This window comes from Moschus berezovskii, chromosome 13, assembly GCF_049115385.1.
Source record: "Moschus berezovskii isolate FMDL1 chromosome 13, NW_MosBer_1.0, whole genome shotgun sequence".
NCBI lineage: Eukaryota > Metazoa > Chordata > Mammalia > Artiodactyla > Moschidae > Moschus > Moschus berezovskii.
In genome coordinates, this window is record NC_142472.1 from 14,285,124 (window position 1) to 14,311,788 (window position 26,665).

The following is a 26,665-nucleotide window of genomic DNA, read 5'->3' on the forward strand; positions in this document are numbered from 1 at the left end:
TATTGCAGGTGGATTCTTTACCCACTGAGCCGCCTGGGAAGCCCAAGGCCTTATGATTTTAAGTAAAAACTAAAACAAGGAAGAAATTAAACATAAATACATACTGAGCTTTTACTATGTTTGAATAAATAGTCTATAAAGCAAATTCCATCAAGGAGAAACACAAGCAAAGGCCTTTTACAGTAACATAACATGCAACAAAAATTCTGTAGTTACTCCTTTTTAAACGAAAAACAATTTTGCTACAGCAGGCACTAAGATTTTGTGAAAGATGCACTCCGATTTCTCAACCTGGGTCAACCTCAAGGTTGTTAAGGATTACTCGTTATTTAAAAATATGGAATTTTGTCCCATTGTTAGAGACCGTGTTCCACTTTTAGCTTCAAAGATAGTCACCTTGCTCTTGACCCAGGACATCCATCCCCTCTACCCCACTGACAAGCTTCCTGTCAACAGAGATCCATGCTTTTCGCCCTAAAACGGGCATAACCAAAAGAGAAGGGAAAATCCCGTGCCAAGGCACAGAAATCCTAAATTCTTGTGTGCTTTGGCACATGGTTTTTAATCCGGTTTTCCCAAGGTTGCATTAGCTAGACTCTTCAAGGTTTCCTGCATCTGCAGACTACTGCGATTAAACAGTATCTCTTCTTAGAAGGAATTCACGTAAAGCTCCTGCCTCTATGGGAAATTAGCTAGCTGAGGGTTTAGGCTAACCACAGGGTAGGAGTGAATCTGGTCTCTCTGAAAAACCTTCCAGGGGCTAGCGTCCCCCGCCAGCAACAGAGCGCGCCTAGGTACCACGTGTCTGCACCAACAGTGGGATTGGCCGAGCGCATTTTAGCTCTGCGGTCTAGACGCGCACGGTCCCGCCCAGCTGCCAGAGGAGCCTGGAGGCCGAGAGAAGAGGCTGGAGGGAGATCGCGGAGGGGAGGGGGCGGGAGGGGGGTGGGGGATCCGGAGGCGCCGGTGCCCGGGAATCTGGGAGGGCCCGGAGCGGCGCCAGGCGGCTCGCCTCGCTACAACTTGCCCAGAACACACAGGCCTCACCCTGCGCCCTGGAAGAAGGCGCCGGCCCACCGCTTCCCGGTTGGCTGCTCCTCGGCCTCCACCGGCCCGCCTGCGCCAGCAGCACCCCTGGAATCTGCGTCCCCAGCCTTAACCCCGTCCGCCTGCAGCGCCCAGCGCCCGCCCAGGAGCGCGCGGCTGGGGTGAGTCTCAGTCCGGGATGCGCCAGGCGTGCAGGGGAGGCCGGAGCATCTCGGTGCCCGCGAAGCCGTGGCCTCCTCCCTCTTTTTCGCCGAAGCGAGCCAAGGCGCTGCAGACCCCGAGGGCCTGCCTGCCGCAATCCTCACTCCCCGTTTGTCTTGCCTTCAAGGGGCGGCGCCGATGCCCCACTGGAGCCCGCGTTCCCGGGCCTTTGTCTTTGTGGATTCGGCGGATCGGCCCAGCGGTGCGCCCGGGGCGGGAGACGCTGCACCCGGCTGGCGGCCCTGATGAGGCTTGGGGACCAGAGGGAATGGGAAAGCGGGCCCCCTTCTTTCCTGTTCCGGCCATCTTGCGACTCAGATTCAGCCGAGGGGCCAGGGTGGCCAACCACGCGGCGCTCGGGGCCAGGCTGGTGGCGGGGAGTGGAGATGAGCGCCTCGGGGCCCGTTGCACCTCCAACCCCCGAATGCAGTGGGAGCGCGCGGAGAGACTCCTACCTTCATTTCCAAGGGCTTGAGCCCAGAGCCCGGGTGAATTACCCTAACAGGCCAGAGGCACAGGAAATCCGAGGGACAGGGGCCGGGAGCTGACGTTTTACCTAACCAAGCGCCTAGTTCATTCGGATCATCCTTTATCCACGTGTCCTTTTGGCAAATTCTTAACACTTTTTCTCTGCCTGACGTATACTAGGTGCTGGGGATATAACGGCGAGCAAGAGAGACCACGGCCCTTGTTCCCGCTGATCCTGCAGCCCAGTGGATGGAGTCCATGGTACCTAGACCTGCCAGGTTTGTGTCCTGACGCCTTTTAAGCAGACTGGGAAACTGAGGCCTAGGGCTGATATAACTTGTTCTAGGTCTGCACGTGGAAGAATCAGACCCTGAAGCTAGATCTGTAAGATTTGTATGCTGGCTGCCATGAATCGGTAATAGCTCTTTTTTTCCCCAAAAGTCCCATTCAAAATTATTGGGATGTATGGTTTCTGTGAAGTCTTATGAAGTGTGTGCTTAAATTTTGGGATGCTTCCATGTGGGCTTATTTGTAGTTCTCAGTGTTTAGAAAGGGCTAGAAATGGTTGATATTACAACGCTGCTTCCAGTTACTCTCAACTGTATTTTCCTTTCTTCTGTCCTTTGGCTGTTAGGAAAGACAGCAATTTTCCTGATGGTCGGTCCAAACAGGGACTCCCGGGTGGACTGAGGGATGGCTGGCTTTTCCTCAGTTCATGCACCTCTGTGGTAGCCACAGGCAGCCCCCAGAAGACCTGGAGAATGAGAGGCCTGAGGTCTACAGGTTGCTGCTAGAAATATTTTAGCCCCTCCAGAAAACAGAATGCAGCTGCCACACAAGTTTGTAAGGTAAATACCAGGGCCCTATAAAGTTTCCCCTCCATATAATTGTATACATTTTCATGTTTTGAATGTATCCTTTCGGAAAGACAAGTAAAGTATTATACATTCTGGGAAGTTCTCTGGTTTGTAAGAGCTTTCCTGGTGGCTCAGACAGTAAAGAATCTGCCTGCAATGCAGGAGACCTGGGTTTGACACCTGGGTCAGAAAGATCTCTTGGAGAAGGGAATAGCAATCCACTCCAGTATTCTTCCCAGGAGAATCCCATGGACAGGGGATCCTGACGGGCTACATACAGCCCATGGGATTGCAAAGAGTCAGGCACAACTGAAGGACTAACACACTCACACCCTCCATCAAATATAATTGACTACACTACAAATTTAATTCTTAAGACAACTGTAAGTATACTCTACAAAATGGACCCTTAACTTTCAGTGTACCATTCAATGAATTTTGACAAATGTATATATATCCCTGGGTAATCAACAGCCCAATCAGAATAGAGAACATTTTTTATTCTACCCGCAAAGTGCCGTCTTCATGCTCTCTGGTAGACAACCCCCCTCCATCCCATTGATTTTTGCAAAGATTTGTGGCTTATCGTTTTTCCGAGCTGCGGGTGAAAGATGAGGATGAATAGCTATTTCTCATCCCAAAAGCTAAGGCGAGGGTCAGAGGCTGGCGGCTAGGTGTGGTTCCCCAAGCCTTAGGGACTTGGAGGGTGGCGTCTGGGGAACCGGGAAGTGTCCCCTGGAGGGATGGACCGCTGTCCTCTGGGGCCCACGACGACTTCTCCTCTGGCCCCGCAGCACTCTGGGCGCCCGCTGACCGCGCGCTGGCCGCCTCGCGCTTCGCTCCAGGTGCCCGCCCGGGGCGCTGCCATAGCAACGGCCTGGACGCCCAGACCTTAGGCCGCCGCCGCCGCCGGGACCCGGCCTTCTCCCGCTCGCGAGGGGTGGGGCGGCGGCGGCCCGGGAGGCGGCCCGGGCCGGGAAGACGGGGCTGCCCCCTCCCCCAATGCCAGCGGAGGCGGCGGATTTGCTTCGAAGCATGGTAAGGAGCCGGGAACCCGCGGATGCCCGCCTGCGGATGCGGCGGGGTGGGGGGAACGATGCGGGACGGCGGGACCCCCAGCTCCCTCCGCCTCCCCCCGCTTCTGTCTCCTTCCCGCAGCCCTTTCAGAAGCACGTCTACTACCCCCTCGCCGCCGCCGGCGGCCTGGAGGGACCCGACGCCTCCGCGGCGGCCGCGGCGGGCGGGGCCGCCATGGCCTGTGGCGCCCCCGGCGCGGCGTCGGGCCCGCTGCCCTTCTTCCAGTTCCGCCCGCGGCTGGAGAGCGTGGACTGGCGGCGGCTGAGCGCCATCGACGTGGACAAGGTGGCGGGCGCCGTGGACGTGCTCACGCTGCAGGAGAACATCATGAACATCACCTTCTGCAAGCTGGAGGACGAGAAGTGCCCGCACTGCCAGTCGGGCGTGGACCCCGTGCTGCTGAAGCTCATCCGCCTGGCGCAGCTCACCATCGAGTACCTGCTACACTCGCAGGAGTTCCTCACCTCGCAGCTGCGCGGCCTGGAGGAGCGGCTGCGCCGGAGCCTGGCCGAAGGCGAGCACAGCAAGAAGCTCCTCACCAAGCAGGCCGGCGAGATCAAGCTGCTCAAGGAAGAGTGTAAACGCAGGAAGAAGTTGATCTCCACCCAGCAGCTGATGATCGAGGCCAAAGCCAGCTATTACCAGGTGAGTCGCTGCCTCGCGATTGGCCAGTAAAACCCTCAGTGCCCACTGGCTGCGATATTGAGAGTCCTTTCTTATAGCCCTGCCCTTTGTGTTCGTTTAAGATTTGTTTAAATCAGGAGAAAGTACTCTTTAAGCGAAAGAGTTCTTTTAACTAACAGATGACATGGCTCATTACCTTGTGCACACTAACACAGGGTTAATAATTTAACGAGCAGCCTTGCCTGCAGTGCTTTATTGAATTATCTAAAAGCTGGTGGTTCAATAAGCTGTTTCCTCCTCCTAACAGGTGTAATGAAAAATAAACCAGGTGCAAATTGCTGTTGAGGTTGGAGCCCAGATGATATGGAATGCTTGCATCTTGTGGATTCCCATCCCCCATTTAAAAATTTTGAAATGTTTTAAAATTTACAGGAAGATTGCAAGAACAGTGCAAGACTTCTTATACCCTTCAACTAAATTCACCAATTATTAGCATTTGCCACATTGGCTTTATTTTCTCTCTGTATCATGCTATACTGTTGAGCCGTCTGGCAGTGAGTTGCAGAGTCCTAAATATTTCAGTGTATGTATTTTCTAAGAAGAAGAATACTTGCTAGTATAACAGCACTGTTTAAAAATTTAAAAATTCTTGTCTTTGTGATCTTAATCTCCAACTGTTTGTTCTTGAACCCAAGATAAATATTGTCATCTTTGAGTGTTATGAAGTCAGCATATGTATCTTTTATGAATTAGGTGGAGAAAGGAAGAATGCTTGAAGATATCAAAGTAAGCAATAGACTGACAAGACTGATTTCACACCCAGTCATTTTGGCTAAATAGGACTGAACAGGCCTTAGTGGATTTAGGGAATGGTGGAGCCAGAGCAGGAGAGAGTGTAGAGAACTGGGTGTAGGTGCAGAAAACAGTGTGATTAATTGTACTCAGGACCATCCCAATAGGAGCCTTGGGAGAAGTGTACTTAAACTAGGTGAACAGTCAGGAAAGAATCCTGTTAGACAGTCTTAATGTTTAGCTTCGGGTACACAACCCCTAGGTGAAATCATCAATGATACCGGATATCGATAATTGCCTATTTGTTTCATAAATGCTATTTAAAAACTAAATATTGATAAGCAGTGCTGACATGGTTCTTTAGAAATATATTATTGTAAAATGGATAGAATGGGTTCTGTTTATAATCCTTTGAAGAAAGGGCAACTGGCTTTGATATTAAGCAGTGAAACATTAAAACCTGTAACATAAAAATTTTATGTTTTATAAACATTTTTTCGTTCTTTTCGTTATCATAGAAATAGCTGTTAGTAAATGAAGACTTTAAAATGTTGGTGATATGTGAGGATAATAAACTAATGGCACCCTTTCATCAAATGAGTGGAACCTGCCAACTCTTGGCCACTCAACAGACTCCGTGAGTGCTAGTGGTAGCTGTGTGGTGTGCCCAGGGGGGTGGCCAAGAAGAGGTAGGAAAGACCACACCACCTTTTCCTGCTTAGTGTATGTCGTGCAGGTATACTCTGCCCTCTATCAAGTGTCTTGCCATTGTCTCTTTGTGGCGTTCTTGAGCTGTGAGAGCATTTTGGGTGACAACTCCAGAGTTATTCTACTGTGGTTTGAATCCCAGCTATTCCTCTGCATAAGTCATGTAACTGCTAAACCTTAGTTTCCTCATCTGGAAAACAAGAACCTTAGTAGTAGAATCCCATGAGATAATGCATGCATAGCATGAGGTGGTTGGTTTAGGTGGCTCAGTCACTAAGTCGTGTCTGACTCTTGCGACCCCATGGACTGTAGCCCTCCAGTTTCCTCTGTCCTTAGGATTCTCCAGGTAAGAATACTGGAGTGGGTTGCCATTTCCTTCTCCAATTGCATGAGGAAGGCTCAGTAAATAGCATCTGACAAGTGGATGTTGATATCTGCAGGGGCTTCTGCATAGTGAGCTGTGGTTACCTGTGATCTATGTCTTTGTGATATAATTATAATGAATAAGCATAAGGCAAAACCTGAATAGGAAAGCATGTAAATAGCACAGTAGGACTGAAGCAGCAAAATCCAGACTAATAGAAGCTCGGCAGGACAAATGTTCATTTTCTTTATCAAGAAAGTTATAAGGAAAAGAGAGCTGGAGGTTCAGCCTATAGACTAGCAGAGAATTAAGAGACAAAACAACTAATTGCAAGATATAACTTTATTTGGGTCCTGATTCAAAACAAAGTGCAAAGGATGTCCCTGGTGGTCCAGTGGCTAAGACCCTGTGCTCCCAATGCGGGGGGCCCAGGTTCTGTCCCTTCTCAGGGAACTAGATTCCACATGCCACGACTAAGATCTGGTCAAATAAATAATAAAAATAAATAATTATTTTTTTAAAAAACTGCAAAAATGTTTTCTAAGGCAATGTGTGAAATATTGGGAAAAAAAATAAATGGTTGGATATTTGTCAATAATTCAGGAATTTATACATTTTAAAAGGTGGGATAATAATATTATGATTGTGTTAAAAGAAAATCCTTTTGGAGATAGATTCTGAAATATTGGCAGATGAAATGCATAATATACAGGATTTACTAAGAATAGTCCTGGGGAAGGATATAGATACGCAAGTTGATTGTTTTTTTGTTTGTTTGTTTAAAAATTATGTTAAAAGGTAGAGAATAGAGATATTGGTAAGATTGGTTTTTTTCAGTAAGTTCATTTTAGGAGGCCAAATATTCCTAAGCATATGATCAATGATCTGTTAATGCTGGGCTCTGGGAATAAAGCTGTGAATAAGGAGAAGATAGTTCATACTCTCAGGAAGCTGACATTCTAGATCCTAGAGGAACTGGACAGGAGATAAGAAGCAAAGGAAGTAACTAAACCTGATAATATTAAGTGGTGAGATGGACAATGATGAAAACAAGACACTGCTTATCAGGGAGCTTATCCAGGGAGATTTCTTAAGGACGTGCAGCACACCCCCAGCATGGAAGATGCTCCATAAATGTCATCTTGAATGTTGGGAAGGAGCCAGACTTTCATGGGAAAGTCTGGGGAAAATTCAGGCGGAGGTCTGGCCAATGCAGAGTGTCTGAAGCTGGCCTGAGTGAGGGACGGGAAGAAGGCTGGCATGGCTAGAGTGTCATGGACAGGTTGGTGCTGGTGGGCTGGGAACCACCTGTGTAACGGGAGCAGCCTCAGGGGTTCCAGAAACCACCATGTTGGGCTCCATTAACTGAGATAGTTTTCACTGGCATGTGTTCAGTTTGGGAAGAACACCCTGGTTGTAAATGTCTTTTTAGTTATGCTTTCAGCATCACTTGCCAGGCTGGTATCTCTTGGGGAAAAGCCGCCAAGAGGGAGTGCTTCAGGTACCCAGATTTTAATTCAGATTAGGTGGAAGGGCACTCGTTAGAGACACTTGGATTCATTGCTGTCTCCTTTTCAGTGCCATTTTTGTGACAAGGCCTTTATGAACCAAGCTTTCCTACAAAGTCATATTCAGCGCCGCCACCCTGAAGATTCACATCTTGGTAAGTAGTGAGCTCTGCTTCAAAGAGCTATTTTCTTTAGCTCTATAATAAAGGTACTATTTCTGGTAGCTTTTTCTTTTTTCAGTGAGACATGGTCCAAAGCATCTCTCAATCCTTTTAAAAGAAAGCATCATGTTGTTCAAACACTCAATAAGTGAATATTGATCCCCTGTGATGTGCCATGTACTGCACTAGGGCTCAAGGATGCAGCCATAAGCAAAACAGACCCTGTCTGGCTCTCTTACATCCTAATAGAGGGGATGGAGGAGTCACATCTAAACAAATGACTGATGTTTTCAAGTGGCGGCAAGTGCAATGAAGAAAATAAAGTAAGAGAATGGGACTGAGAGTGACTCTTAGTGGTCAGCCAAGGCCTCATTAAGGAGGTGATATCTGATCAGAAACCAGAATGATGAGGGGGTCCCGGCATGCAGGAAATCTAGGAAATGAAGATCTCAGGCAAAGGGAGTTCTCACTGTCAGCTGTGTTTGGGGGGTGGGGCAGGCCGGTGTGTTTGGGGAACAGATAAAAGTTTGGTGGAGCAGAGTGAGCAGAGGTGGTCTAGGAAGGGGCCAGGTCATGTAGGGCCTCAAATGCCCTGGGTAGGAACCTGGGCAATTTAATCAGCATAATGAAAAGCTGCTGGAGGATTTTAAGTTGGAGGGGTGAGGATATGATGTAATTTGGACTGGTATTTTTATATTTTTTTTGACTGAGCCACTCAGTTTATGGGATCTTAGTTCCCTGACCAGGGATCAAAAGCACCACCAGTGAAAGCACCAAGTCCTAACCATGGGATGGCCATGGAATTCCCTCCGATTTGTACCTTTACACAACCCATCCAGTAGTGGGCGGGGAAAAGACGGTAGGGATGGAGGTGGAAGCAGGTTGAAGCATGAGGAGGCTGAACAGGTAGCCCAGGGGAGAGAAGGTGCCCGGCCCAGGACGGGAGGTGGGAGATGGAGAGGATTTATTCTGGACACAGAGCCCACAGAGATGTGACTCCACGTGGGAGCAGGAGATGAAGTAAAGATGATCCTGGGCTTCAGTCCTGTACAAATGGGTGAATGGTTATCATGTTTACTGAGGGGAGGACCAGGAGGAGAGCACGTTGAGGGAGGAAGAAGGATGCGGAATTTGGGTTGGCCATGGGTACACTCAAGTCACACATACAGTCACCATGCACGTGAAGATGCTGGAGGTCAAGACAGAGGCCCAGGCTGGAGTTAAAAACATAGGAGTCATTAGCAGAACTAGGCTGGATGAGGTCACTTGAAAAGAGAAGACAACTCAGGGCCAGCCCCACACTAGGAGCCTAGGAGGAGCAGCTGACAGTGAGAAAGTGTAGTGATGGAGGCAGGAGGGAAGTGGAGAGTGTGTTGTCATGGAAACCAAGGGGCATGAGGGTTTCAAGAAGGAGGCAGTGACCGCCAGTGATCTTGAGGCACACAGTAGGATGAAGACCGAGCACTGACCATTGTTTTCCCAGTGGCCATTGGTGCCCTTGACACAGCGGCAGCGAACTGCTGGGGACAAAAGCTGGACTGGGGTGAGCTGAGCTGAGGATCCGGCAAGGAAGTGGTCCTGTCGATTACAGCCATTTATTTCAGTAACGTTTGCTGGGAGAGAAAGCAGGGACAGGAGTCAGTATCTGGAGGGAAAGTGGGACCAAGGGAAAATTACTGTCTCGTTTTCAGCGGGAGATACTAAGACGTATTTGGGTGCCAGTGTGAATTAATCAGTGCCTAGAGGGGCTAATTGAAGGAAGAGGGGAGAGGCTCTGTGGCTTGCAAGGAACCAGGTTTGCGACTAATCTAAATGTTCTCAGAAGCAAAGAATGCAAGGCCTGTTTCTCCATGAGCAGATCAGAGCAACTCTACAGATAGCCACAGTAACCCATGGAAATGCTCATTACGACCTAAAGGTTTTTGGTACCTGGACATTTATACTTCTAGCTTGTTACTCACTACCTGTACCTGCTTTTCCCTCCCTTTTGGGCCAGCCTATTTCCATTTCTGCCTATTTCTGATAGATTTATTTAGGAAACAGCTGAGCTTTGTATAAACAAGATGAATAGCATAAAATTCCACTTATAAGCCATGAACCGCGGATACGGTTTAACAGTGTATTGGAGAAATGGGGAAGATTAAATACTTTTTTAATTAACCTATCATTCTTCAGTGTGAAACTGACCTTCTTTCTCTTCTGTTTCAGTATCTTGTTCTATCTCATACTCGTTTCAGAGAGTATTTCAGGCTCTGAAATGAGTATTTTTCTTCAGGTCATCTTTGAGATTCTGACTTTCTACTTTGGTTTCCATTCCTTTCATGTCTGCACTCACAGACACATGTATATCCATTCAGTCATGTGTACATCTGCATGTAAGTACATGAACATAAGTGTTCTTCCCTTCACTTGTTGCTTCCTTTTACAACTTCTCAGCAGTTCAGTTTTGCTCCGTGGACGGGTTATGGCCCAAGTTTGCATTTTGAGTGCCAGCCTCTGCTTGTCTGAGCACTGATAACATGTTCAGGAGAGTTCCTTGGAAGCCAGAAAGATGGTGACCGTAGAGATTTCAATATTGCAGTACCTGTGGTCGGAGCTGTTGATTTCCTTTCTCTGATTGAGACAGGTGTCTTGAAGAAGAGCCCAGGATTATTCCTTTGCTCCCTAAATGGGCTCTCACCCTGCCTCTGCAGGGTTAATCCAACCTCAACCCAGTAGCTGAAAGAATCTACTTAAAATTAATTTGGTGCCCAATGATGCAAAGGGCTGAAAATACATAGTAAAGAGTAAAGTTGGCTCATGCAGCATGAAAACGAGTAATATCCCAAGAAAAAGCAGTTTCCTTTGTCTTTGTCTTATTAGTAGCACTGTACCCCGTAAGTTTTCCGATGGGTTTCTAAGAGATGGTATTTTAATGATATTTCTGTTTCAACAGAGTATAAGACAAGGGCGCAGACAGACAAGCTCCAAAGTGAGATCGATATGTTGAAGGAGCAGCTGCAGCTCACCAAGTCTCAGCTAGAGGCTGCACAGCATGCCCACGCAGTCAGGTTCTCTAAGGTATGATGCTGAATTCTGAAGCAGTGATGTGTTAGGAAGGATTGGGATTCATTCCTTTTAAATATTCAGTAGAGTTCACCAGTGAAACCATCAGGTACTGAACTTTTCCTCGTTGGAAATTTTTTTTGATTACTGATTCAATCTCTACTTCTTATTGGTCTGTTCGGATTTTCTGTTTCTTCATGATTCAGTCTTGGCAGATTGTATAGTCTCTAGGAATTTTTGATACTTTGGACCTCTGTGTTTATACTTTAAGAGATGTAAGGACAAAAGGATGCTATGTGCTGCCTTTGGTTTGGGAAAATCATTGTGCACAGACTTGCCTTTATATGCAGTGTTTTTTGCAACAAACAAACCAAAGAAAGGCCTAACTGAAATTTGTAAGTCTCGCCGACCCATGTGAGAGGAAGCTGTGCCCATTTATTTAAAATTCTGCAGGCTTGCTTCATGTCAGATCTTTTAAAGCCATGTATTAAATCAATTTCAGGAATATGAAATGCAGAAAACAAAAGAGGAAGAATTTCTGAAGTTATTCGATAGATGGAAAGAAGAAGAAAAGGAGAAACTAGTTGATGAAATGGAAAAAGTCAAGGAAATGTTTATGAAAGAGTTTAAAGAACTGACTTCTAAGAACTCAGCATTAGAATATGTGAGTATTAAACCTAGGAGTCCTCATAGCATTGACAGAGTTGTGGCCTTTAGAGGTGGCATAACAGTGGCAATATGGCCCTCATATCCACAAGTTCCTTTATCATGCCCTGGCCCAAACTCCCATCCTCCCTGACAGTCTAGGGAGCTCGGGCATATGGAAAACAGAGCAAGTCCTTAAGAGCGGGAGCTCTGGCCCCAAACCCCAATGCAGAACACTTGGTACATTTGGGTCAGATCAGAGAAGAAGGGCCTTCTTGCTTAACTCATTAGGTTTGGATAGCCTGAAATCATTATCCCTTCCCCAAATTTTGGAGCTTTCCAAAGTTCCAAAGGAACTTTCTAGAAAGACTGACACAGATCCCCAATATGGGAGAAAGAAGCTGACCCAGAAAGATAGGCCTGTTCGGTTTGAGTGAGGTGGGGGAGCTGGATGTGATTAAATGTAGGCCCTCCCGCTTCCCTGTGGGAGCAGCCTTGGTCACAGGGAAGCAAAGGAGACCAGGGAAGATTCTTGAGCTCCCTCTAGGGGCAACATGTTTTATAAACTGAAATAGAGGGGTAGTTTGGGAAAACTGCTAATAAGATCCTTCTCTAAAACGCCCTGAACCGTCTCTTAGGGATGGGCAAACTTATGACTTGGGACCCAAATATAGCAAACCACCTGATTTTGTTTGGCCCTTGATCTAAGAAAGGTTTTTACACTTTAAAGTGGTTGAACAAAGTCAAAAGAAAAGATATTTCACAGCATGAAAATGGTATAAGTTGACCTTCTGGTGTGTCTACAAGAGAGTATTTTGGGATACAACTATGCTGTTTCCTCTACGCTTTCTCTATGGAGCTTTTGTGCTGCCGCCATGGAGTTGAGTCGCTGTGACCAAGACCTTAGTGTCTCCAAAGTCAAATACTATCTGGCTCTTTACAGAAAAAGTTTGCCAGCTGCTGTCATATCTTTATAAAGCAAATGTGGCCCAGGGTTAGTTAGCTATTGGCAGTGAAATGGGGGTTCATTATACTGTCCTTTCAACTTTTCCATAAGTTGTAATTTGCAGATAAAAAGTTGAGGGGAAATTAACGCGGGGTGGCTCATTGTGTCTTTTCTGTAGGGCTTCCTTCAGGCAACTCCCTGTTGGTTCAGGTGTCCCCACATCACCTCCCTTGGGTCTGAGCATCAGAGCTCTTGGACAGTTGTTGCATAGGCGTGTCCGACTCTTTGTGACACCATGGACTGCAGCGTGCCGGGCTTCCCTGTCCTTCTCCATCGCCTGGAGTTGGCTCAAACTCCGAATCGGTGATGCCCTCCAACCATCTCGTCCTCGGTCGCCCCCTTCTGGCCTCCTCACTAAATCACCCAGTCAATCAACGGCACCCGATTCCTCTGTTTCTGGCAACTGTTAACCTGCCCATCGCCCATCGCCTGAGATTAGAAAGTTAGGCTTTCCTTTCCCTTTTCCACCCTGCACATGTTCTTTTATTGGAAGAAGTAAAACAGGAAAACCACTGTGAAGAGAAGCACGATGAGTGTCTTGTAGGACAGTCAGATTTAATATGTGGCTACAGGCTCCCCAATTTTGTCCTCTGTTTCAGTCTTTATTTCGTAATTAAAAATTAAAAAAAAATTTTTTTTTGGCTATGCTGGGTCTTCGTTGCTCTGCAGGCTTTTCGCTAGCTGGGGAGGGCTGCGGCTATGCTCTAGCTGTGAAGCTCAAGCTTCTTATTGCAGTGGTTTCTCTTGTTCAGAGTATGGACTCTCCATGCCAGCTTCGGTAGCTGTGGCCTGTGGGCTCAGCAATTGCAGCTCCCAGGCTGTAGAACACGGGCTCAATAGTTATGGCGCATGGGCTTAGTTGCTCCATGGCACGGCGGGATCTTCATGGATCAGGGATCGAACCCGTGTCTCCTGCCTTGGCAGGCGGATTCTTTACCACTGAGCCACCAGGGAGGCCCTCTGTTTCGGCCTTATAGAAGTATGAACATTTTTACCAGTGATTTTTACTCTTATTTTATAGCAACTATCAGAAATCCAGAAGTCTAATATGCAGATCAAGTCTAACATAGGCACGCTAAAAGATGCACATGACTTTAAAGAAGAACGTCCACAGCATCCCCAGGATTTCCAAAATGTGATGCAGCTACTTGACAATCAGGTACGTAGAACGTGACTACTGATTTTTCTTGGTGAAGTGATTCATAGGCGACATCATCTAAGGAAAAGTATTTCTTTCAGCGAAGGTGACAGTGATTAATTCTTTTTTTCTTGTCTCCTATTGGAGGTGTAATTCATAATAGATGTTCATTAGATACTTGAGTTCAGTCACTCAGTTGTGTCCGATTCTTTGCAACTCCTTGGACTGCAGCACGCCAGGCCTCCCTGTCCATCACCAACTCCCAGAGCTTCCTCAAACTCATGTCCATCCAGTCAGTGATGCCATCCAACCATCTCATCCTCTGTTGTCCCCTTCTCCTCCTGCCTTCAATCTTTCCCAGCATCATGGTCTTTTCCAATGAGTCGGTTCTTTGTATCAGGTGGCCAAAGTATTGGAGTTTCAGCTTCAGCATCAGTCCTTCCAGTGATTATTCAGGGCTGATCTCCTTTAGGATGGACTGGTTGGATCTCCTTGCAGTCCAAGGGACTCTCAAGAGTCTTTTCCAACACCACAGTTCAAAAGCATCAATTCTTTGGCACTCAGCTGTCTTTATTAGATACTTACTGATTGACTAATTAGATACTTACTGATTGACTAATAGATGTGGATACAGAACATCTGGCAAAGTTGTTTAATTTTTCCTCGAATAATATCTGTTTGAATTAGTTCATATTACCTTAGTAGTTATTTTTCATGTTTCAGATGTAGGCCCACTTTCAAAAGGCATTTTGAAGCACGAACTATTTTTTCAGAGCTTATACAGCTGCACTGGTGAACTGATGATCTTTTACACATATCAGGTAAATTACAGTCATCTGGAAGTGAACCTCAGTAATCAGTACGGCCTTCATCTTGGCTCTTTTGGTCACACCGATTTAGGAGAATTTTTTTTTAGCCAGAAAACATAGAGGTAATAAAGCTTATGAATTCACAATTTTTTTCAAAAAGCCGTATTACATCATTTTAAAAAGTAAATGTGTTTTTCAAGGACCAATTGTATAACACATGGAACTGTTCAATGTTATGTGGCAGCCTGGATGGGAAGGGGTCTGGGGGAAAATGGATACATGTGTGTGAATGGTTGAGTCCCTTCGCTGTTCCCCTGAAACTGTCACATTGTTAAATGGTTCTGCATGTGTGTGTGCTAAGTCATTTTAGTGGTGTCTGACTCTGTGTGACCCCCTGGACTGTAGCCCGCCAGGCTCCTCTGTCCATGGGGATTCTCCAGGCAAGAACACTGGAGTGGATTGCCATGCCCTCCTCCAGGGGATCTTCCTGACCGAAGGATCGAACCTGCATCAATTTTGTCTCCTGCATTGGTAGGCAGGTTCTTAACCACTAGCACCAGCTGGGAAGCCCAATCAGCTATACCCCAAGACAAAATAAAAATTTTTTTTAAAAAGTAAATGTGTTTGTGAATATGGACTACAGCCACAGCTTCTTGGCTTGCCTCTCCCCCAAATCTACCTTCTGCATTGCAGCCAAGCTGACCACATCACCACCCTGCCTAAAATCCTTCGTGACTCCCCATTTTTCACAGAACAAACTCTAGAACCATTAACCAGCATTCAGAGTCCCTGGGCATCTGGTCCTGCTATCTCCCACCGTTCTTGGCTTTACCTCAACACACCAGCAGTGCCTAAAAGCTCCTGGTTCCAGCTTTCTTTGTCATGTACCTCCTAGTTTTCAGGCCCCGTCACTTACTCAGCTGGAATGGCATCGCTTCTGGAAAGTTTTCCTGGGCCTCTGGGTTAATGCATGCCATAGTCCTCCAAGCCGGACCTGACCACATGCTCATTATGTGGAAACCTCCCATTGTTATGTCCGCCTTACCCCTGACCACCCCCAGGCAGGGCAGGGCCTGCCTCTTAGTCCTCTACCAGCCTGGTGGCACCAGTGGTAAAGAACCCGCCTGCCAATGCACGAGACATAAGAGGCACTGGTTCAATCCCTGGGTTGGGGAGATTCCCTGCAAGAGGGCATGGCAACCCATGGCAGTATTCTTGCCTGGGAAATCCCATGGACAGAGGAGCCTGGAGGGCTACAGTCCAGGGGGTTGCAGAGTTGGACATGACTGTTGTGACTTAGCATGCACGCACACAGCCTGCTGCAGCTGCCCAATGAGATGCAGATACACGGTAGAGAATCAGGAATTGGGTCCTGATGGTTGCTCCCAGTAGTCTGCTCTTTCACTAGCTGAGGGACTCAGCTGTGAAACTTTCAGGTGCCACATGGATTTCTTTAGTCTGAGGCCTTCCTGCGAGCTCTGTCAGTTCATAACCCATAGACTCAGAAAGCGTGACATTTCCTTTTGACTTCTTAGGTTGGCAGGCTAACACCTGTTTTTTTAAATGAAGTTTTATTGAAACACAGGGCTTCTCTGGTGGCTCAGACGGTAAAGAATCTGCCTGCAATGCGGGAAATCTGGGTTCTATACCTGGGTAGGGAAGATCCTCTGGAGGAGGGGTGGCCACCCATTCCAGTATTCTCGCCTGTCTGGCTACAGTCCATGGGGTTGCAAAGAGGCGGACTGGACTGAAAATTAAGCACTAACATGCAGCCTTGCTACTATGTATCGTCTGTGGCTGTTCATTCACATATTACTTATGGCTGTTCTCCCATTTCTAGCAGTAATGAGTCATCTGGCCCCCAGAGTCTAACATGTTTTCTATTAGCCCCTTAATAGAAAATATTGGCTGACCCCTGCCTCAGAGTGTAAGGTAAAAACCAAGTGCAAGTGTGATTAAACATTTCTGACTGTATTCGTCTTTAAAAATGGCTGCTAAAATGTTACCCAAATAGTTGGGTTTCCTAGATACTCACTGAAAAAGAAGCTCTCATTCTGAGTGGCTGTCATTATTATGAGTGCATGCTAAGTGGCTTCAGTCCTGTCTGACTCTTTGCGACCCTATGGACATAGCCCTCCAGGCTCCTCTGTCCATGGAATTTTCCAGGCAGGAATACTGGAGTGGGTTGTCATGCCCTGGGGGATCTTCCCTGCCCTAGGATCAAACCCGCATCTCTTATTTCTCCTCCATTGGTAGGCAGGTTCTTTACCACTAGTGACACCTGGGAAGCCATTATTATATTTTTTATTTTTATAATAATGTCATTATTATAGTGGTACCTGAATTTCTCCTGTTTTACTGTTTTACAGGAAAGCAAGTGGACAGCTCGTGTTCAGGCTCTTCATCAAGAACACAAGAAAGAAAAGAGCCGGGTAAGATTAAGAAATGAATGCCTATAAAAAGTGGGTTTTTCCGAAAAGAGTATCTGCTCTTTTTTATAATAAAGATAATATTTGTCCACTGAAAACAATTTGTAGAGAAATGTATACCAAAAATTTAAATTACTTATAATTCCAATACCAAAGATAACCAGTGCTACTGCTCTGTTATAATTTCTTCAGTCTTTTTGATGCTGTAAATGTGCTTCTATAGGTATAGAAACCCATACATATAATTTGTCTCACAGTTTTAAAATTATGGTTTATATCTATAACTTTATACATTTTAATATATCATAAACTTTTTCCTATGTTTTAAAATATTCTTCAACTGCAAAAAAAAAAATATTCTTCAAAATTGTGATTTTTTTTTTTTAATGGTTCCATGATGATCTTATGGATGTATCATCAGTTATTTAATCATTTCTTCATTGTTGAATACATATTTCTAATTTTTCTACTTTACAGAGTGGGAATCTAAGTTTTGAATACAGGCCTACCTTGTTTTAGTGCACTTTGCAGATAATTGTGTTTTTTATAAATTGAAGGTTTGTGGCAACCCTGCATTGTGAGATGATACATTTTTTAACAACAAAGTTTTTTTAATTAATGTATGTACATTGTATTTTAAGACGTAATGTTATTGCACACATAATAGTCCACAATGTAGTCTAACATAACTTTTACATGCAGTGGGATGCTAAAAAATTCATGCGACTCATTTTATTGCAATTTGCCTCTATTGCTATGATCTGGCACTTAATCCACAGTATCTCCAGGTCTGTCTATAAAAACGAGGATCATTCATATTAAAGTCACTTTTTAAGTCATTTTAATGAAAACAAAAATTAATTGTAACACCTGCTAGGTACACCAGAAATTTAAGTGTTAAAATACTTTTATAATAGTGCAAAAATGTAGATTTATTTGTGATTTTAAGATAGGAAAAACATGTTTATTTTTTCACTTTAAATTGTATGTGTTTTATAGCCCTTTGTATCCCCTTTTAGGTGAACAGCATAGACGGGGTGGCTTATAAACAACAGAAACTTATTTCTCATGGTTCTGTTGCTCCAGCAATTGGACAGAGAGAGTTTCTTAAAGGGGAGTAGTGGCTGGGCTATGGGTAGACATAACGCCCAATTCATCTCTCCAACCTAAGCCACCCTTCTGAGCTCCAGATGAGATAGCCGTCTTGGTACTCGGCATCTGCACAGCTTCTAAAATGTGATGTGTCTAAAATGAAGTCCTTGGGTTTGTTCCCAGATGTCTTTTTTTTTTTTTTGGTTGATGGTATCCTTGTCCACTCAGATGCAGACATTGATTCCCATCTCCTCCTCAACTCCCAGTTCCGTGTTCTTCTGAACATTTCTATGGCTTCCATTGCTTCTCCACTGAGCTCCCAGCATTTCTAAAAGGGCCCCCTATTCGGTCTCCCAGTTCCAGCCTTCCTCTCTTGTAATCCACTCTCTGCAGAGCAGACAGAACAACCTGGCTGCTCAGCTCGTCCTGATCCTCTCTCTCAACCTACTATTTCAGCTATGATGGCCTTCTGGTAATTTATAGAACATGCAGCCTTTTTCTCCTTGTACACGTGGTTTTTCACTTCTGGGAGGTCCTTCTGCTTGCTCCTTATGCGGCGGGCTCCTTCCCCTCTGATTTAGTTTTCTCTGAAAGTGAAAGTGTTAGTTGCTCAGTCGTGTTCACCTCTTTGTGATCCATGGACTGTAGCCCACCAGGCTCCTCTGTCCATGGAATTCTCCAGGCAAGAGTACTGGAGTTAGTTGCCATTCCCCCCTTCTCCAGGAGATCTTCCCGACCCAGGGATCAAACCCGGGTCTCCTGCATTGCAGGCAGATTCTTTACTGTCTGAGCCACCAGGAAAGCCCTAGTTTTCTCTGCTGTGTTGTAAATTACCACAGATTTAGTATGTCACAGTTTCCATGGGATAGGAGTCTAGGCACAGCTTAGCTGGGTCTTCTGCTCAGGGTTTCACAAGCTGCTTTGGAGGTGTCAGCCAAGCTGAGTTCTCTGGGGCTCCGGGGCCTCTCTGAAGCCTGTTCAGATGGTTGGCGATGTGCAGTTCCCCACAGTCAGCCGTGGGAGTGAGGGTGAAGTGAGACTCTCAGCTCTGCAGTTCACAACCTGACTGTGACTTCTTCAAGGCCAATAGGAGAGCATCGCTCCTGCCTTCATTCTCCTCCTTTAGACACCTGAAGTCACCTCAGACCAGTCCATCCAGGGACCCTTTATTATTCTCATCACTTCCCAAGTGTAACTCTGATCACTATTTTAAGTAGCTTATACGTTTACTTGTTTATTGTCTGTCTCTCCAGCCAGATCAGTAACCCTTCGAGGGAAGGGCTCTATCTGTTTACTCCTCCACTGGATTTCCAGAATCTAATTATGTGCCTAAAACGTGGTGGTGGTTGTTCAGTCGCTCAGTCGTGTCCAACTCTCTGTGACCCCATGGACTGCAGCACCCAGGCTTCCTTGTCCATCACTATCTCCCTGAGCTTGCTCAAACTCATGTCCGTCGAGTCAGCAATGCCATCCAACCATCTCATCTTCTGTCCCCCCACTTCTCCTCCTGCCCTCGCTCTTCCCCAGCATCAGGGTCTTTTCCAGTGAGTTGGCTCTGCATCAGGTGGCCAAAGTATTGGAGCTTCAGCTTCAGCATCAGTCCTTCCAGTGGATATTCAGGGTTGATCTCCTTTAGGATTGACTGGTTTGATTTCCTAGCAGTCTAAGACTCTGAAGAGTCTTCTCCAGCACCACTGTTTGAAAGCATCAGTTCTTCGGTGCTTATTAACTATTTGCTAAATGAATGCAGAAGGTTGATAGGTGGCCAACAAGGGGATCACTTAGCCTTTTTGTGTGTGTGTGTGTGTGGAGAGAGAGAGATGCTGATTGTAGGGGGCAGAAGAGCAGGGTGGAAAGAGCTGTCTGTGATATTTGAATCCAGGTCCTCTTAACCTCAGGTCCCTGCTTGTCTGCCCCGCTGCCTAGCTCACCTGTCATTCTTGAGGCACTTAGCCAGCAGGGGAGGGGAACAGCCAGTGACAACTTAGAGTAGTTGCTTTTCGGTAAGAACCCTGAATCTTTCCTTTGAGATGCTCTAAGGCAGCAGTTCCTAACCAGGGACCGATTGCCCTTGAGGATGACCCAAGACTCTTTTCTAAAACGCACCTGCCCGACTCCACTCCCTGAGTGTCTGATTTGGCAGGTAAGTCTGGGACATGCGGAGTTTGGGGGGGTTAAAAAACACACCAATAACAACAGCAGCAGACCCCAGATCATTGTGTTTTGGATCCATGGTTTGCACGATTTGAAGTCCTGCTTTTATTCTTCAAGGCATCTTTTGCGCACAGGGGTTTAGGGACAGAAATTCAGGTTTCCTTTTTAATAGGGGACTTTAGTCCTTGCTCCTTTAAGCCTGTTGCATTCCAGGTAGCTGTGGGAATTTCAGTGGCTTTCTGGCTAGACTACTGTGTAAGCTATAGACGTTTTCTCTTGGCCCCTGCAGGTGGTGACAGAGAGGCAGGGAAGGTCTGGTTCTGAGGGAGGCGCCTCACCCCGTGTGCTGGGAGTGTGGAATTTTGGTGCTGCCGCCAGGCTACGCTGCTCCCTGGTCTGTTGGCTTTGCTTGTCCAAAAGCTCCTTGCTTCTCCCTTCATTCCTCTTAAACCCCAGCAGAGGGGTGAATTCCCTCAGGTTTAGTAATCTGTGTCCGAGACCTGACTATCAATTATTCCACATGATTGGTGCCTACTGTTCCTACAATGCACATATTGTATTTCTCTGCTTACGGGAAGTTGCGTTTGCCAACTTTTTATTGCTTTACCTAAATTCTTGGCAGTCTTTTTTTTTTTTTTGGTTTGGTTTTTAAATAACAGTGGTAGGAGTTCAAAGGGAAATACAGGTAAACAGTGGCATGCCCTTTTCCACCCAACAGAAGACTCTTAGAGCTCAGGATGTTGTGGAATGGTCACATGGTAAAAGGACAGCAGGACGGGGTGATGTGGCTGGTAGAGAAAAAAAATGTAAAACATGCAGTGGTAGAAAGTCACAAGAAGTGAACTCTAGGACTTCCTTGGTGGTACCGTGGATAAGAATCTGCCCACCAATGCAGGGGACACAGGTTCGATCCCTGGTCCGGGACGACTTCACGTGCCACAGGGCACCTAAGCCCTTGCATCTGCACTCTAGGGCCCAAGAGCCGCAACTGCTGAAGCTCACGTGCCTAGAGCCCGTGGTCCACAACTGGAGAAAATACTGAAATGAGAAACCCATGCACTGCAATGAAGAGTAGCCCCTGCTCGTCCCAACTAGAGAAAGCCCTCCTGCAGCAATGAAGACCCACTGCAACCAAAGTTAATGAATTAATTAATTAAAAAAGGAAAAGAAATGAGCTCCAGGGCCACCAGCTTTTTGAAATAACTTCTGGCTATTCCCCATCTTAGACTAGCACATTCCTCTCTCAGCAGACTCTTTTCTGTCCCTTCTTGGTCAGGTCTTAATTCCAGTATCAAAAGGATGCCGTCCCATCATTTTTCTTATGTCTTCCTTCTTTTTGGGTCCTGCAATGAGTCCCCACACTGTTGTTGATCCTAAACCGTCCCCCAGACCCCTGGACATTTTTATTGGCTTCTCCTTTTACTTTCCCACTCAGGATTTCCCAGACTGTTTGGTGGGGGGTAGGGGGGCACTCTTACAGTGATCTCTGAAAATGTGGGGAAGGTTCTTGACAGTGTTCTTCTGTCACTGAGATTGTTAGCATTCACCGGAATATGTAAGGTTTCTTTCTAATCTTTACTCAGGAAACCTTTGTAACTTGGTTCAGCCTATTGTTTGTCCGGGCTCATATGAGCACACAGCCCTTCGAGGGAAGACCCTGCTATGTATTGATGGAGAGCTTTAACTTTTTGTTGTTGTTTTTGTTATGTGTCTGTTAAATGTAAACTAGATTATTTTTAGAGTACTTTTAGGTTCACAGAAACATTGAAGAGGAAGTGCACAGAGTTCCCAAATACCCCACCCCCCACACCCCTGCCATGTACAGCCTCCTGCATTATCAACGCCCTGTACCAGAGTGATAGATTTGTTACAACTGATGAATCTATATTGATATGTCATTATCCCCCAAAGTCCACCATTTATTTTAGGGTTCACTCTTGTTCACTCTTGTGAATAGGGATTCCCAAGTGGCGCATTGGTAAAGAATCTGTCTGCCAGTGCAGGAGATGCAGGAGACACAGGTTCCATCCCTGGGTCAGGAAGATCCTTTGGAGGAGGAAATGGCAGCCCGATCCAGTATTCTTTTTTGGGAGATCCCAAAGACAGAGGAGCCTGGCAGGGTACAGTCCACAGGGTCACAAAGAATCAGACGTGACTGAGCGACTGAGCACGCATGCACAATTTCTTAACACATCTCATGGCACAGACTCTAAGTTTGAGAGTGTGGACTTGGAAGACAGGAAAGCTGAGGTCTGGGCTCTTCCCTCCTCCAGCTGTCTGCATTGGGTCAGCTACTTACCTCTCTAGACCTGAGTTTCCCCATCTGAACAATGGGGTCAAAACATGTACCCATGATGCTGTGGTGTAGATTCAACAAGATGTGCTTAATACAGCCTCTAAAACGTGTTGAGTGTTTGTTTAAAAAACAAACCTCTCCGGTTAGGAAATGCTGCTCCAGGCTCTCTCTGTGCTCCTCTCAACACAGTTACCCGCCTTTTCTGACCTGCACTTCCCTGTCTCCACTCCCAGGCCACAGGCTTGGAACGTCCTTCGTGCCATTTACCAGGGGTTTTTTTCTCCTCCGTTTAAGCAACATCTGAAATTGCTTTAAGAATGTTTCCTTGAATTTTTCAAACCAGATTCTTGTATTCTTTTTCAAAAAATATTTAGTTAATTAATTAACTTGGCTGCGCTGGGTCTTGGTTACAGCATGCAGGATCTTAGCTGTGGCCTGTGGGGTCTAGTTCCCTGACCAGGGATCAAACCCAGGTCCCCTGCGTTGGGAGCACGAATCTTAGCCTTGACCACCAGGGAAGCTCCTTTTCCTGAATTCTTGTCCAGAACTGATATTCCCTCTAGAGAAGAATCTGTGCATCTTTGGATCTATCTGCCCTGTGCTTCTCTTCCTTCTCTTCCCTCCCTCCCTCCATCCTTCCCACCCTTCTCCCTCCTCTCTTCCTCTTTTCCTCAACCCCCACCCCCCTTCCATTTCTCAGTAAATATTTATTGAGAACCTGCTAAGGGACAGAGACTGCTAGTTGTATAAAATAATTAAGTTGGGCTCTCTGGCTGGGGGAGTGTGCTTTCCAGCTGGGATGATGTGTGTGGACTTGTAAGGACAGGACTGCCTGGGGTCGGAGTTGCTCTGCGGGTGGCCCGGACTTTTATATCCTTGCTCCTCCCTGTGTGATTTCATGTAATGGGTCACGTTCACTCTGCCGTTCACATGATCAGTGTTGTCTGTTGTGGACCATGAGCTCCATGGGAACAGAGAGGAAGCCCCTTGTAACAGCCAGGGCCTTGGGACACGGTGATCAGAGAGTTAGTCAATGTGTAGATGACGTAAGCCAGTGAGAAGGCGGGGTGCATACAAACTGCAGAAAGAAGAAATTTACGTGCAGGTTCCATATGGATGCCTTTCTTCCCTGTTTTCTTGCAGCTCCTGTCACACATAGAGAAACTTCGAACTTCAATGATAGATGATCTAAATGCAAGTAATGTCTTCTACAAGAAAAGGATAGAAGAGCTAGGGCAGAGGCTCCAGGAACAGAACGAGCTGATCATCACTCAGAGACAGCAGGTATTTTGGTGTATGTATATTGGCACCATTTTTCTGTAACCAGTGCAACTTATTTAAGAACATGTGTCTTTAGAGCATTTGTAAGTTGGATAAGGTGAAGATAGAATATATTCCCAGCCCTCCATGGTTGTTTGTCCAAGTCAATAAAATAATTTTTTAAAAGGTATTTTTGAAATCCTATAGAGCAATCAGATTTTTTCAGTTAGAAATCAGGATAAATGTGAAGGCACCTAAGAATTTCTTTCGCTAATTCCTTTGAGAAGCAGCTGAATCCAAATGCTGCTTTTATAAAATGTTTGTCTCCATATCATTAAAGTCCACATGTCCTGTGTCTTTGGGGCATTTAGTGAAAAGGTTCTTCATTTACTGAGCTGAGTATCCGTTGATCATCCAGTGCCTCCCTGTTTAGTTTCAAACATGGATCTCTGAAAGACGGTTCTTCTTTGCAGATTAAAGAGTTCACCAGTAAACCGTTAAACAGTGTCAGTGAACCCAAAGGTAAGTGGACCAGGATCCCAGTGCTGGGCCATCCTAACTGTGCGCTGAACATTGGTGAATGTGGGGCTGAGACGGTTCATGGGTGCTAAGATGACATTCCTCTAGTTATTTTGACTTGGAAGCTCTGTTACCACACTCAGAGAGTTGAAGAATTTCAAATACCTAATCTGTCATCAAATGGTCTACTGTCCTTTTTATCAGAGTATTGTTATGCACATAATACATGCTCAGTGACTGTACCCCTGGATGAATGTGCAGTTAGATGACTTAGGATTAGAAGCTCAGAGTCCAGAGGCAGGCTGGGTTCAGCTCCCATCTCTGGCACTTTGTAGCTTTGCGAGCTTCTGCCCCAGTTTCCTCTGCTCAGGAGCTGGAATATTAGTAGTATTTACATCATAGACTTGTTATAAGGATTAAATGGGGAAACATGTAAAGAGCACCTGTTAAATACTCATCAGTGTTGGCTATTGTTATTGATAGTAAACTCTTAATTATCCTAAAGTGCTATGGAGGCTTGATGCGCGATTCTGTGTTATGGTCGGCTGGGGTTGAGGGTTTGCTCTAAGCATAGTTGGGGGATATACAGCCTACTGAAAATAACAATGATAGCCACCCATCTTCACAACATTCAGAAACTGGTCTAGAAGCGGGACAGGGAGTCAGAAGTACAGAGTCTCCCGTTATAGCATCAAGCGTGCCTTCTGCCTGACTGCTTTCTGAGTGGTCCCAGCCTTGGTTCCCATCTGTCTCAGACAGTAGGGCGTCTTTGAGGGATGCCGACTGGGAATTGGTACTGGGTGTATGGGTTGCACTTCCTCCCTGTTTCTGGGGTCATGAGAAATGCAGGCATGTCTTGGAAATATTGCAGGTTCAGTTGCAGACCACTGCAATACAACCAATAATCACAATACAGTGAGTCACACAATTTTTTTTTTTATTTTCCAGTGTATGTGAGTTGTGCTTATACTATACTATAGTTTTAATAAAGTGTACAATAGCATTATGTCTAAAAAAATGCACATATACTGTATTGCTAAAAATGCTGACCATCACCTGACAATGCAGTGTTGCCACAAACCTTCAATTTGTAAAAGTGCAGTATCTTCAAAGTACAATAAAGTGCAGTAAAATGAGATTGGCCTATATGTTGACCTACACACTTGCTTTCCTTGTTTTAAGATCAAGTTTTGGAAAGGGTGGTAGTTCCCTGTAACTTCTCTTGGAATAATTACAGTTCAGATAGTTAGGAATACCTGAATAATTGGGATAAATATTTGAAAAATAATTTTAGGAAAAAGTTAACTTTGAAGGGATTTATGTTAAACATCTTTGTTGGATAAGTTGGTATATTTCATGTATTTTTTTGGGAAAATATTAGGATGTGCATTAGCAAAATATAACCCATAGCTTGTGGGTTTTGTTATTAATTTATCTTTTTTTATTTCAGGGAGTCTTTTAACCTGGCAAACTTTTGAATCTAAGCCAACTGCCCCAACTGTACCAAGTAAGTTTCTGTAATAGGCTCAGGTTTCTAAAGATAGTTTTAAAGTGCTTAAACCCATATATAACTTCTACTTATTATTTTTAGAGATGATTCTTGGAATATCAGTGTGTCTGGAGATTACATAATGATCTAGTTTGGTTCCTGGCCTTGACCTGGTTCTGAAACCCACTATTTTAAATGTCCATGTGATTTTGTGGTGGTTTTGGCTAGCCATACCTATTACCTTAACAGTTTGCCTAATAAAGGAATGGCTAAAAATTCCTTGGCGTCATCCCAGTGTGTGCTCTGGGCTTCCCAAGGCAAAGCACTGTGATGATGTGACTGTGTGTCGTGACCACCACATTTTGGCATCTCTGAGACCCCGTGCTGCAGGCTTTGACCCAAGGCCCCCGTTAGTCACTCACGAAGTCACAGCACCGCTGTCTTCCAGAGCTGTCAGGATTTGGCTAGAATCCAAAAAGACATAATCTATACAGTTGAGAAATAGATGGATTGTCTTCTTAATAATAGTTGAAATATTTCTGTTCCATTCAGGAAAGCGTGTGAACAGGATCTGAATACTAAGGGAGGGCCTGCCCCGAGGCTGGGCACGGAACGGCTATTCATGTGGGCCCAGGATTTGTAATGATGCAAGGACAGTGATGAGCATGTTTGGGAACTGGGCACAACTGACTGGAAAGGGCTGATGGCTTTAAGTGCTCACCAGCTTCAGTCCTGGAAGCTGAAGAGGTTGAGAGGTGCTGAGGAGGAGAGGGCAGTTGAAGTGCCAAGAGTAGAGCTAAGGGGAGAATAGAAGCATTTCAGAGAAGTATGGAGACATTACAGGACAGTCAACTATTATTGTTGATATTTTAATTATACTTAGCACAATATTGGAACAGTCATGCTAAGTTGCTTTAGTTGTGTCTGACTCCTTGTGGCCCCACGGGTTATAGCCCGCCAGGCTCCTCTGTCTATG

General features: G+C 45.7%; 1 protein-coding gene across 2 annotated transcripts in view; it reads left to right on the forward strand.

Moving 5' to 3' along the window:
• Positions 1 to 953: 953 nt before the first annotated feature.
• Positions 954 to 26,665, forward strand: part of DZIP1 (DAZ interacting zinc finger protein 1) — a 50,927-nt gene continuing 25,215 nt past the window's right edge. For both annotated transcript variants that reach the window (XM_055426566.2, XM_055426569.2), the window contains exons 1-13: positions 954 to 1,208; positions 1,897 to 1,994; positions 2,351 to 2,564; positions 3,368 to 3,611; positions 3,732 to 4,295; positions 7,717 to 7,801; positions 10,743 to 10,867; positions 11,355 to 11,516; positions 13,525 to 13,662; positions 16,820 to 16,882; positions 23,565 to 23,705; positions 24,155 to 24,203; positions 25,651 to 25,707. In XM_055426566.2, coding sequence (XP_055282541.2) covers positions 3,576 to 3,611; positions 3,732 to 4,295; positions 7,717 to 7,801; positions 10,743 to 10,867; positions 11,355 to 11,516; positions 13,525 to 13,662; positions 16,820 to 16,882; positions 23,565 to 23,705; positions 24,155 to 24,203; positions 25,651 to 25,707 — 1,420 coding nt within the window. In that variant the 5' untranslated portion in view covers positions 954 to 1,208; positions 1,897 to 1,994; positions 2,351 to 2,564; positions 3,368 to 3,575. The remainder of the gene's footprint in view (positions 1,209 to 1,896; positions 1,995 to 2,350; positions 2,565 to 3,367; positions 3,612 to 3,731; positions 4,296 to 7,716; positions 7,802 to 10,742; positions 10,868 to 11,354; positions 11,517 to 13,524; positions 13,663 to 16,819; positions 16,883 to 23,564; positions 23,706 to 24,154; positions 24,204 to 25,650; positions 25,708 to 26,665) is intronic.